Genomic DNA, 12,317 nt, shown 5'->3' on the forward strand with positions numbered 1-12,317 from the left:
TGGGCATCTCCCAAATCTTTGTTCGGTGGGTGGGAGGGATGGAACAAGTCTGCAGAAAGCATTGATAACACAGACTTAATCATTCAGTGTTAGTCCCTTTGCGGCTGTGGTGTGTCCTTGGGAAAAACACTGTTTTCTGTTGGCTTTGTGGGGGCCTCATTTAACATCACAGTCTGCCTATCAGGGCTGACCTTCACTTTCTCAGGTCCCACAAGAAGTGAGTGGCTGTTTCTAGAAGAATGAGATCTACGTAAGGCTGAAAAGTACTTGTTAAACAATGTTACACAATAAACTGAGATTCCTGGAGTTTGTAAATGTGCTAAAGGGAATTGGAATCTACCAAGACACCTTTCATTTATTTTCAACACAGCTCCCTGAGTGATTCTGTTCAAATATAAGTCAAAAAGTCCAGTGGTTTCTCGCCCCTCCCCCACATGCCCAAGCATTATCATTCTGACCTCTTTTCCTATTTATCCACCCCTTCAATCTCTCCTCCAAACATCCTCACCTCCTCTATGCTCCTCCTGCCCAGGATACTTTTCCCCACACGTTCCCTTCTCTCCTTCAGGTCTTTGTTCAAATGGAACCTTCCAGGGACGCCTTCCCTGCCCACTCTTCATCAAACCTTCCCCTCCCCTCCCCCACAACCCCAACTGCTTTATTTTTCTTCTTGGCATTCATGGCCATCTGAGACACTCTCCATTCTATTTTTCTTGCCAGTGGTCTCTGGGCCCAATTAAGCGGGGATTTTTATTCATTTTTTCCTCATGTTGCATCCCTAAGACCTGGAACCCTGGCAGGCACGTAACAGGCACTGAATAAAAATGCGTCAAACGAGTGAATGGGCCAACCCCTTCCAAACTTCTCCTTCTGCAAGGGAGTGGTGAGTGAGGCCTCTGTATTTTCCATGTACAGATGGTAAAGAGGTTTTGGAAGAACCCATGGAAAGTCCGAGACTCTTCTCCCAGGGTTTCAGGATTAGCTCCCCATATCCTCTCCCTCAAGCCACTCTCTTCAAGATCCACCCACCAACCTGGAACTGAATACCACAGGTCACTAGATGGCACTGTTCACCAAGAATCATGGGATTCTCAGCCCTCTCCCCTGTTCCCCTAAGGCCTTTGAAATCACCTTTCGGCCCCAAGGCGAAAAATTCTAAGGACCGGTTACCTTTCTTCACACAAGCTCTCTAGACCAGGAAGAAACCCTGAGTCCTAGAGCACCACTTGTTAACTAGCTAACCCTGCCCAAGAGCACAGGTTAACCCTTTACCTGGTAGCAAAGGATGTTTCTAGATGCGTCTAGTAGTACCCGTGGCAAACCTAAGCCAGGCTTTGCCCCCCCCCCCCACTGAAAAGCTCCAGGCTTGATGCCCTGCCCCTTGCACTTGGCCTGTGGCCCTGTTTGCGCAATCCTGCCTCGGTGTCTCCACCCTTGCCTCTCTGTCCCTTTAGAGAAAGGAGTATAGGTGAAGATGCCAATTCTGTCTCGAGCTTTGAGGCACACCAGTGTGAGGGGAAGCATGGAAGGAGAGGCGACCTGGAAATGCGGTGGAAGGGTGAGTGCAAACCACATCCCCATCACGGACTGCCCCAGGACCCTGAGCAGCTTATCCAACATCTCTTGACCTTGGTTTACGCAGCTGGGGGATGGAGATAAAAATCTCCAGGACAGGACATGTAGAAAGTATTAAATGAGAACACGTATGAGGCTTCAAGCCAAGCTTTCTATAAGGCTTTGTTTTCTGTTCCCAGATGTCACCTATATTTATACTTTCCAACTTAAGTCAGGGGCATTGGTTGACCTGACGAACACTTCTCTAGAATCCTGGCTGGGCTTAAGATGGCCCCGTGAACAAAAAGCTCCATGATTGAACCTCTCTACGTTGCCTTGACTAATAGACCATTAGCTCAAGGTATGTCTGCAAATGCACACATAGAAAGCTAACGTCTTCATGAACGTCAGCCGATGAGCAAGTATTTACGGAGGGCTTGTGATCTTGCTTCAGCATTTTAAGATTATTCTGGAAGCAAAAATAAGACAGATGGCGGAGAGAATGTAGACGAAGACACCAGTCTGCTCTTTAATGAAATACCATTGCTTCTTGCTCTTGAGAGGAAATACATGCGTTAAGGAATATTAGAATGGGAGTTGGTTTTTGCCAGATATAGTGGTTCCGTTTTGGGAGCAAAGGCACATTGTAGGGACTCTTCATTCACTGCAGCCAGGCTTTCCCACACAGATTGTGCCTGTGACGAGCAGCAAAAAAAAAGCCCAATTGTGCCTGCTGTTTAGCCATACCTCTGGCTGGGTACTTCCTGGTTGCCAATCTGATGGGATCACCTCCTTTCCCAGAAATCACCCTACGTGCCAAGCCCTTACCTCCCACCCTAGAGTGGTAGGGTAGGGCTGACTCCTTGAGCTTGTGACACATCACCCTTCCCTCTCCCCACCCCCAAATCTTACGTATTCTGCATTGTCCCCAGGTCCTTCCTCCTTTATCTTTTTCTCAAAGTGCTACCATGCACTCTTTTCTTCCGGTTCTACTTCTCTCCGCTCACGTTCTGAGTGCTGAAACATATCAGAAAAGAAAAAAGGAGTTTATTTCCTGTGACTTCATTTTATAAAAATAGGCTGGGTTTTATACAAAGAAGGGGACAGGAGTGGTATTTGCTCACCTCGTAGTTACTCTAATTATAGACAGTTGGGTGTTGTGGGCAACCATACTGGGTGACATGAGGGTTGCGTCAGACAGGATGTGTCATTTCCAACTTCCCCTGTCATTGCCCTGTGCACTCCCTCATCAGCATTTTAAAATTACAACCTGATTGCTGCACAAATAGAAAGGCTTCCCATTAGCTGAATTGTGGCCTGCAATTTTGTATTGCCAAGGATACTTAATTCCCAAGCTCAGCTTTATTCTTTCAGATTTTGCTGATTTACTGTTGCCCTAGAAATAATAGACATTTTGTCCGGGAAAAGATAGACACTTAGGCGTTTCGACTGGAAGAAGGACAAAAAGCTGAAATCTTGTTTTCCTTGTGGTAAAGTGTTGTATTCCCCTCTTCCTCCAGATAGCCTCTGCTTCTGTTATTTGGTGTTGAAATTTCTGTTCCAAGAATGTGGAAGGATTAGGATGCCATCAACCCAACATTTAAATCAGGAGTTTCCTCTCCCACAGAACCTGGAACTAGAACTTAGAAAAAGAAACATCAGCCTGACATTAAATGAATCCAACACCTCTGAATTTATCTGTAGTATTTTCTTTGGATTTTTTTTTTTTTTTGAGGGTGGAGCCTCTCAAAGAGACTGCTTATGCCTTGAACAGAGGTCACACACTGGACCCCCCACAAACCACATCCAGCCAGCTGGTATATTTAATTTGGCCCACACAGTGTTTTTTAAAAATAAGAATTGGTCATCAACATTATAAATTTTTACGTAAAAATAAAGGTTTATGTAAAATAAATATTTATTTAAAATGTATTTATATAAAAATAAAGATTTCTGTATTATCTTGGGAAAAATAAAACCAAATGAGGCAGCCCTGGGAGACATCAAGGGGTATCATTCACAGGAAAGGTGGGGCTGGGAAGATGATCAGTTTTCTCCCATACTTACATCTCTAGGCCTGAACCCTAATCCCAATGAGCATTCAGTTCTGCTATGTCAACGTGTAACTAATTGCATCTTCTTGGATACCTGCCCAAATATCTAGTTTCTGAAAGCGGCCATGAGCTTGCACCTTCCTAACCACGGAACCGGCTTTGACTCTTCCCTCCTCTTCCCTGCCATGCCACCCCTCCCCCATCAGCCACCGCGTTGTGGTTTATTCTCCCCAAACTTCACTGAGCAATGCGATAGCTACCAGCCACATAGGTACTTAAAATGTGGCTAGCGTAAAATGAGATATGTTCTAAGTGAAAAGAATACATTGCATTTTAAATAATTAGGCTTTAACAAAATCTAAACTAGCCAATTAATATTTTTGCCTTGATTATCCATTAAAATGAGATTTTTGGCACATTGTGTTAAGTATATTATTAAAGTTCATTTATTCATTTCTTTTTACCTTTTTTAATGTGGCTTCTAGAAAACTTAAAATTACAAATGGTGTTCACAACTGTGGCTGACTCTTTCTTTCTTTCTTTCTTTCTTTCTTTCTTTCACTCATTAACTTTCTATTGGAAAGCATTGCCTCAAAATAGCTCTTCATGTAACATGTTAGTGGTGCAAATTATAGCTACAATGGCAATTATATTACAATATATAAGTATGAAATCAACATGCTATACACCTTAAATTTACACAATGTTATATATCAAATATATGTCAAATATATTTCAATAGAAAAAAAGTTTCTTTTGGGTTTGTCTTAACCTTTCTAGCCTGTATCTCATGTCCCTTCACTCCTAGAATTTCACATTTCTAGGCTTTTCCCCCTTCTAATCTATTCTGCACACCCTGGCCGAGTTTATCTGCCTAAAACACTGCTTTTATCATGAAATGCTCCTGCTCAAAAACTAGCATCAGTTTCCAACTCTAGCCCATAAAGTCCAAACTACTGAGAATAACAGCTTCCACCGTAAAAACCTTATTCCACACTTTAATTCTCCAAACAGCCCAGCACCTAGCCTACCAGACTCCTGGTTTTCTAAATGGCTGAGCTGGGAGTGGTGAGAAGCATCTTTGATCCAAGAGGTAACAAAGATGATGCAGTTAAAACATCCAAATAGAAGTTATTTTCACTTAGGATGGTTTATACAACACCTCACAATCAACTAAAGAGCAACCAGCATCTGCGGATCTATGAGCTGAACTATTTTTATACCAGTTGAAAGAATAATAGCGTTGAGTGAAGAAACTTGTACTTGCACATCAGAAAACCCAAACCAGAAATGCAACCAGAAAAGCTTACGTGAAATAGTGCTCTTCACTCATCCATTATAGGTTCAGGTTTCCAAAGTGTGTGTGTGTGTGTGTGTGTGTGTGTGTGTGTACACACATAGGCATATATAGCTTTGTCACAAAATAGATACATTTTAACTATGGCAATTTGAAATACTGTGACATAACATTTAAAATGTCATCTCATCTCAACTTGAAAAGTATGAGTCAAAAATTCATCAGGAATTGTATAAATCCAAAGCCATCAGAGCTATGATTTATAAACTGTGTTGGATTTTCTACATGGCAACATGAATTTAACCTGGGAAGAGAGACTCTTGTCAGGATTCATGTCAAATATGTGAGTTTTGAATTGTGCCATCTTGGAGATCTCATCCCTTTCGTCACATACACCATCTTACACACATTTTCTTTCTTTCTTTTTTTTTTTTTTCAACTACAGATCAGATGGGTTTTGCCTAATTTTCCAACAGAGTGGTTTGGTGCACCGGTCTTGGTATCAGACAAATCCACGTTCTACCACGTGTTGTATTACTTTAGACAGAGTATTTACCTGTTCAGTTGGCCCTTTATAAAAAATTGGGCATAAAACATTTTCTTGTTTTATAAGAATTCAACGAGATAATCTGCACAGTTAAGACAGTGCCTGGCATGTAGGAAGAGCTCTCCAAGTCAGGGCAATCGGTAAGGTAACTTCAGATCTGTCCGGCTTTAGCAACCCCATTGTAGAATCTTTTCTCTAAGCAGCTTGAAGACTCTACAAAAGGGTGGGGCTTTGGCGTCTCACGCTCTCTACTAAACTCTGTAAGTTTAATAGACAGGGAGCTACCCGTGACAGGGGTTTGGGCGGGGTGGGACCGAGCGCGTCCGCCCGCCGCCGCCGCGGCAGCCGCGCCGCAGACGCCCGACCGAGGCCGACAGGTCAGGCTGCACTCATTCTCGCCATATCCCGCTTCGCAGCATCTGGCAATGACAACACCACCACGTGGCCTGCCGCCTTGCGTCACGCGCCTTCGCCCAATGGAGAGCCGTCTCACTGAGCTAGGGGCGGGTCGCCACCGGGGCGGTTCCTCCCGCAGCTGTCGTCAATTGGCCAAGAGGGCGCCGTGGGCGTGAACTCGTAGCCAATGGCGGCCAGGGGTGGGGCCCCCGCCCCCTCAGCTGCTTAGGTTTTGCCAGGACCCGCAGGAGGGTCTGGGCCGCGGCTGGGGGGGCGGAGCAAAGCAGGGACGGGGCGGAGCTAAGCGGGACGGGGCGGGGCCAGGAGCGGAGGGGGCCGGCGACCCGGCCCGCGGAGCCGGCGCCAGCGGGCTGCTGAGGTGGCTGTCGCCGGCTCGGAGCTGCGGCTTCCCCGGGTTGAGTCCCCGATGGAGGCCGAGGCGGCGGACGGCCCCCCGGGCGGGGTCGAGGCGGCGCTCAGCTGCTTCTCTTTCAACCAGGACTGCACGTAAGCCGCGGCGCCTACCCTGCCAGGAGCTGGGGGAGGGGGGAGTCGCGAGCAGGGGTCTTGTCCCGTCGGCAACTTGTAGCCGGAGAGGCGCGGGCCTACGCCCCAAGAGGGTGTCGGCGGCCCGGCCGGGGCGGCCCCGAACAGGCTCGGTCTGGAGGGGGGGCTCTTCCTCCCCGGGCGGGGGTTCGAGCGCCCCCACCCCGGCTGCGGGCCGAGGGCCAGGAGCGGCCGGCCGAGCAAGAAGGGAGGGAGTTCGCGGGCGGAGTGGGGCGGGATAAGGCTACGGAATCCGGTGGGGGCAGAGGTTAGCGACTGGAGTGGGGGTCTGGGCAAGGAGGAGGAGAAGCCAAAACAAAGGAGATGGGTGGGGAGGGGGAAGTTGCGAGTTGACCCAAGGCGAGGTTGTTGGGGCCCAGGAAGATGGGAATACAGGAAAAACTTTCCCATTTGTCCTTGAGCATCTCAACGTGGCATCTGGGCAGGGCCTGGGACAAAGAGGCAGCCTATCCCTGTGGCCAGGCCAGCCCCCGTCCCAGCCCAGCTCAGGGTATCTCGCCTGCCGGCTGGGGTGTCAGAAACCTTTCCACCCCTCTCACCGCTTTCGCAAAGACCCCCTCGGCGAGGCAGCTTCTGCTTCTCCGAGTCTAAGGGCCCTTTCCCGGGCCCAGGCTGCCTTCTCTGAGAAGCACAAGTTCCAGTTGCTTTTTGAGTGGATTTTTAATGTTTCACTTCGATGTGCACATTTGGACTTTGGCCAGAGTGAGTTGCTGAACTGTTTTTCAGACATCTCGAGGATTCAGTCCCTTCGAAGCAAACGCCTGTTTCCTTCCCTCTTTTCATGGAGTTGTTAGACGCCAGTCCTGGGGACCATATGGAATAATCTCTTTGGAATGTGCACCCAGAGCATCAAGCAGGGATGACCGCTTTCCAGTTTCCCACTTCCTGCTGTACCAGCTTGTGTTGTGTTCCTCAGGCTTGTGCTTTGGCTGCCTGTGACGGGGCTGAGCTAATATTGAACATTCAGTGGTGTAATTAAGGCCATGCTGTACCATAAGTAACTCCGGCTTTCATTCCCTTTGTATTTCTGTTTAAAAACACCCTATGCCAAACAATATGCCTTTGTTCGAAAAAAAACTATGTGTAATCGGGTAATCGGGTAGCTGGACAGCTTGGTTAGATGAGTGACTTTCAAGCTTTTTTTTTTTTTTTAACCACAATCGACAATAAGAAATACATATTACAACACCCCATAATACCCACATACATAGAATATCTCTGAAAAGTGATTCATTACATAGTGTTTACCCCTACTGTGTGTGATCCCTTCTTTTAAAGGTGTTTGTAACTCACTGAACTGTTTTTAAGGTCAGCTGATGGGTTGAGACCCGCAGTTTACAGAAATGATGGTGGAGATAAAATTCTGACATTTTGTAAGTAGCATTTTGCAAGAGAGGATGGCTGTTGAAATGAATGCCAGAATGTTTTCCTTCCCAACTGAACACAAGACGAGGAGGGGAGTCAGTTTGCTTACTGGAAGTAAATGTTCTAAATTCTGCTTTGTAACATTGTTTATTAGATTTTTTGTAAGTGATGTTGATTTTTACTCTAGCTGAGTCCCAACTTTCTATAGCACTTGGGTAAGAATGTTATTTTCGAAGTTGTTGGGTGCTTGGAAAGTTAATTTCCTTGTCTCTACTGTCAGTTCTGTTTTCTTGGATGAAGGCTCTGCTGGACAGCTCTGTCTTGCCTATAAATAAAAGTTTTTGTCACAGTCAGTTGCTTTGAGCCACAGAGGGTATGACATTGGGTTTTAAAATAAGTCAAGCCCCTTACGAATGCATTTAGGAATATCAGTGTGTCTTTTTCTATAAGTGCAGGCTGAGTCTGGCATCCAGTGTTCCAACTAACCTTCTTCAATCATACTTTATGTTTGGCACTGTGCTAGACACTTTGGGTACATTTTTTCATTTGACTGGCAGTCTGTATTTGTCCCAAGCCCTATTCCTGTGAGAGGTGGTGAGAATTTTTTTTCCTGCAGGAAGGCCTTATGAATAAAACAAGGTTGTCATTTCAATTCCTTGATTCAGCATTTTCTGTGGCCATTGATCAATCATTTGAAATATAATGGTGATCACACTGCCATTTTCTCATGTATAAAATCCTTCTGTTCTAGGAGCAGGGTTTATGTTTTGAAAATTATTTTAAATTGCCAGAAATCTTTTGGTTAATATCACAAGACCCTAGTTACACTTTTCCGCTTACTTGCAAGCTTTAGAAACCTCAGTTTGCTACTACATGCGTGTATATTGATGTGAAAAAGTCCATGGAAGGAAGTTTAAAAACAGTAATTGCTACGGAGTATATTTTAAAACATTTTTTTGACTCATAGGAATAAAAAGGAGGCTTTTAAAGCTGAGGTATAATTGACATACAGTCTTATATTAGTTTCAGGTGTACAACCTATTGTGATTAACATTTGTATATCCTGGGAAATGGTCACCACAACCAGCCTACTTAACATCTGTTAACTTACGAAATTAATGCAGTATTAGCTACTGTTACTTCCCATGCTGTACATTAGCCCCCATAATATATTTATTTTATAACTGGAGGTTTGTACTTCCTGATCTCACTAATTTCGTACCCCTGCAACACCCCCCCCCCAATCTGGCAGCCACCAATCTATTCTTGTAACTGAGTCTGGGTTTTGTTTTCTTCTGTTCATTTTGTTTTTGTTAGATTCCACATATAAGTGAAATCACGTGGTATTTGTCTTTCTCTGACTGACTTAGTTAGCATAATACTCTCATCCGTGGTGCTGCAAATGGCACGATTTCATTCTTTTTTGTGGCTGAGAAGTTGTGTGTGTGTGTGTGTGTGTGTGTGTGTGTGTGTGTGCGCGCGCGCACATGTGCACACGCGCATTCACACCACATCTTTATCCATTCATCTATCGATGGACACTTAGGATGTTTCCATATCTCGGCTGTCGTAAAGCGGCAATGAACATAGGGGTGCATATATCTCTTTGAATTAGTATTTTCATATTTTCTTCAGAAAGATACCCAGAAGTGGAATTGCTGGATCATAGGGTAGTTATATTTTTAATTTTTTGAGGAAACGTCCTACTGTTTTCCAGAGTGGCTGCAGCAGTTTGCATTCCTATGAATAGTGCATGAGGGCTGCCTTTCCTCCACATCCTCGCCAACACTTGTTATTTCTTATCTTTTCGCGAATAGCCACTCTTACAGGTGTAAGGTGATATTTCAGTGTCGTTTGATTTCCATTTCCCTGATGATTAGTGATGTCGAGTATATTTTCCTGTGCCTGTTGACCTTCTGTATGTCTCCTTTGAAAAAATGTCAATTCAGATCCTCTTCCATTTTTTAATCAGGTTGGGGTTTTTTTTGTTGTTGTTATATGAATTTATGTATTTTGGCTGTTAACCCCTTGTGAATATTTTCTCCAATTCAGTGGGTTGTTTTTGCATTTTGTTGAAGGTTTCCTTTGCTGTGCAGAAGCTTTTTAGTTTGATGTAGTCCTACTTGTTTATTTTTGCTTTTGTTTCCCTTGCCTTTGGAGTCAGATCCAAAAAACGTCTCTAAGACCCAGTTCAAGGAGCTTACGGCCTGTGTTTTCTTCTAGGAGTTTGATGGCTTCGGGTCTTCCATGCAAGTCTTTAGTCCATTTTGAGTTCACACTTGTATCTGGGACTCAGATGGTAGTCCAGTTTCATCCTTTTGCCCGCAGCTGCGTTTTGAAGTTTTAAGATGCTGCCCACTTGCCCTCCAGGTGCTGTTTGTCACCACTAATGCTGTAGTTCTGGGTGCCAGACCCCGGTTCTGGGCGCCCTGCTGCGCTTGTGCAAATGTCTAGCACAGCACTTTCGCCCCCCCCCCCCCAGGTTGGAGGGCTGAGAAACAGAAGCAGCTCCCTCACCAGTTAAAAGGTGACCATAGTCTCCAATCCCTGTGTCCCAGGGAAGAACAAATGTTTGGGTAGAAAAAAAACAATCCCAGGGAAAATCAGGTGACGTCCTTTTTTTTATTTTTAGGCTAGTGAAACAAGAGCCTTGGCCATCCAGGCTTGCCCCAGGAAACTGCTTATATTCGTCTATGCTTCCCTGTGAAGAACACATCTCACCTTTTCAAATATTTGTTTTAAATGAGGAAGCTGGGCTAATTTTGAGGTCCACTTCGGACTATTTTAAGGTCCACGTCAGCTCTGACATCCCACTTTCCCAGGGTGGAAGTGCTCAAGGTCAGACTGCTTATTCTGAGCATGCCCCCGGTAAGGTTTTGCTCATCACTGAGGCGTTGAGGGCAAAGCAGGAGAGAGTGGGATGGGAATCCCAGCTGCTGGACAAAATTGACTCCTTTGCTCTCATCGTAAAGCCAAGAAACCTGGCTTTACCCTCTGTCTTTATCTATTGGTTGAAAGTGAAAAAATAAAAAAACAAAAAATTTTTTTTTAGCCCATATTGTTCCAGATGAGTGTTGAGCTTTTGTTGTGTTGTTGGTTGTGAGACTAACTTTGTAGATCATGGTATCCAGCAGATTTCTCAACCCTGGCTGCACATGGGAGTACTTGAACTAAAAAAAGAAAAAGAAAGAGAGAGGAAGAGAAGGTGGGGGTGGGTGGGAAAGAAAGAAAGAAAGAAAGAAAGAAAGAAAGAGAGAAAGAAAGAAAAAAAGAAAGAAAGAAAAGAAAGAAGAAAGAAAGAAAGAAAGAAAGAAGAAAAGAAAGAAAGAAAGAAAGAAAGAAAGAAAGAAAGAAAGAAGGAAAGAAAGAGTCTTAGTGTACATCTGGGGATGAGAGCTACTGGTGTAAAGTATCTTGGATGTTTTCATGGAAAGCGATAGAAGGATGCATGCATTAAATTGTACCTACTAATGACTGTGCCTACTATGGTATTCATTTTTTAAGCAAAAAAAAAAAAAAAAAAAAGGAAATAGAAAATTTACCTCTGGGTAAAGTATGTCTCAAACAACCAGAAGACCCCTAATCATGTTGGGAGTTAAGGCCAGGATGAATATTCTTAAGCATTCCATATTTCCTACTTCTGTCCAGTTGGGAAAGCATAGTTGCGGGGAGGTTTGACATTTCTTTTGATGAGTTTCAGATCTCTTACCCATTTCACAGCTGCAGTTGTCTCTGCCCTTTTCCCATTTAATGTACCTGCCCATCTGACGACTGTTTAGATAGTTCTCAAATATCGCGATACCTGAGGACGGTTGTCTGTCTGTCCTCTACGAGACTGGGAGGAAAGGGCATGTCTGTCTTCGGCAGATCTGGGTCTGGAGTACAGTACCTCTTGTCATTCCCATGCTGTCATTATCTTCCACAGATCCCTAGCAATTGGAACCAAAGCCGGTTATAAGCTGTTTTCTTTGAGTTCTGTGGAGCAACTGGACCAAGTCCATGGAAGCAGTAAGTGTGTGTGTGCGATCTCAGGGACACCAAATCCTCCCTCTAGACTTTAATCTGTGGTGCTCCTGAGCCGTCTGCATTTTTCTCCCTTAACTGTCAAACTGAAGGAGTCAGTATTTTTCAGGTTTAAATATAAATCATTGCCTCCACTTGGTTTACAAAAAAAAGAAACCACAAGTAAGCCCTGAGATTTGGCAATATCTTAGGTAACATTCTCTTTTTATATTAAGAAATCCTTTGTTTGAAACCATATTGTTGACCCTTCTTCATATACGTTTATGCCCAGCTATCAGTTTTTATCATTGTCAAACCAGAAGGTCACTTATGATGTTTTTGCCATTATATTGGCCCTGTAGAAGATCACGAATGTTCGTCCAGTCATGGAAGTATTTTCTTTGTTCTAGTACAGCAATATGATCCCATTTGCATAGTTCATATTGAAGGTGTTGAAATACATTAGTGAATACCACAAAAAATGCAGCTTAGAAACATGTCTCTTATTTTCTCAGGGTAAGTAATAATTTATGCC

General features: G+C 44.4%; 2 protein-coding genes across 6 annotated transcripts in view; one reads left to right on the forward strand and one right to left on the reverse strand.

Moving 5' to 3' along the window:
• Nucleotides 1-2,053: 2,053 nt before the first annotated feature.
• The window catches only part of ARSG (arylsulfatase G), a 141,266-nt gene continuing 131,002 nt past the window's right edge, over nucleotides 2,054-12,317 (reverse strand). For both annotated transcript variants that reach the window (XM_040640345.1, XM_008693667.2), the window contains 2 exons: nucleotides 2,467-2,571; nucleotides 2,054-2,249 (listed from right to left, as the gene is read on the reverse strand). The gene's annotated coding sequence lies outside the window, so the exon portion shown is untranslated. The remainder of the gene's footprint in view (nucleotides 2,250-2,466; nucleotides 2,572-12,317) is intronic.
• WIPI1 (WD repeat domain, phosphoinositide interacting 1) overlaps nucleotides 6,171-12,317 on the forward strand; it is a 31,399-nt gene continuing 25,252 nt past the window's right edge. For 2 of the 4 annotated variants that reach the window (XM_040640350.1, XM_040640351.1), the window contains exons 1-2: nucleotides 6,171-6,355; nucleotides 11,706-11,788. In XM_040640350.1, the coding sequence (XP_040496284.1) occupies nucleotides 6,276-6,355; nucleotides 11,706-11,788 (163 nt within the window). In that variant the 5' untranslated portion in view covers nucleotides 6,171-6,275. The remainder of the gene's footprint in view (nucleotides 6,356-11,705; nucleotides 11,789-12,317) is intronic. The other 2 variants (XM_040640349.1, XM_040640352.1) reach the window with 2 other exon arrangements.

The sequence above is a fragment of the Ursus maritimus genome, unplaced genomic scaffold (genome assembly GCF_017311325.1).
Source record: "Ursus maritimus isolate PB19 unplaced genomic scaffold, ASM1731132v1 scaffold_24, whole genome shotgun sequence".
In the NCBI taxonomy this organism is placed as follows: Eukaryota; Metazoa; Chordata; class Mammalia; order Carnivora; family Ursidae; genus Ursus; species Ursus maritimus.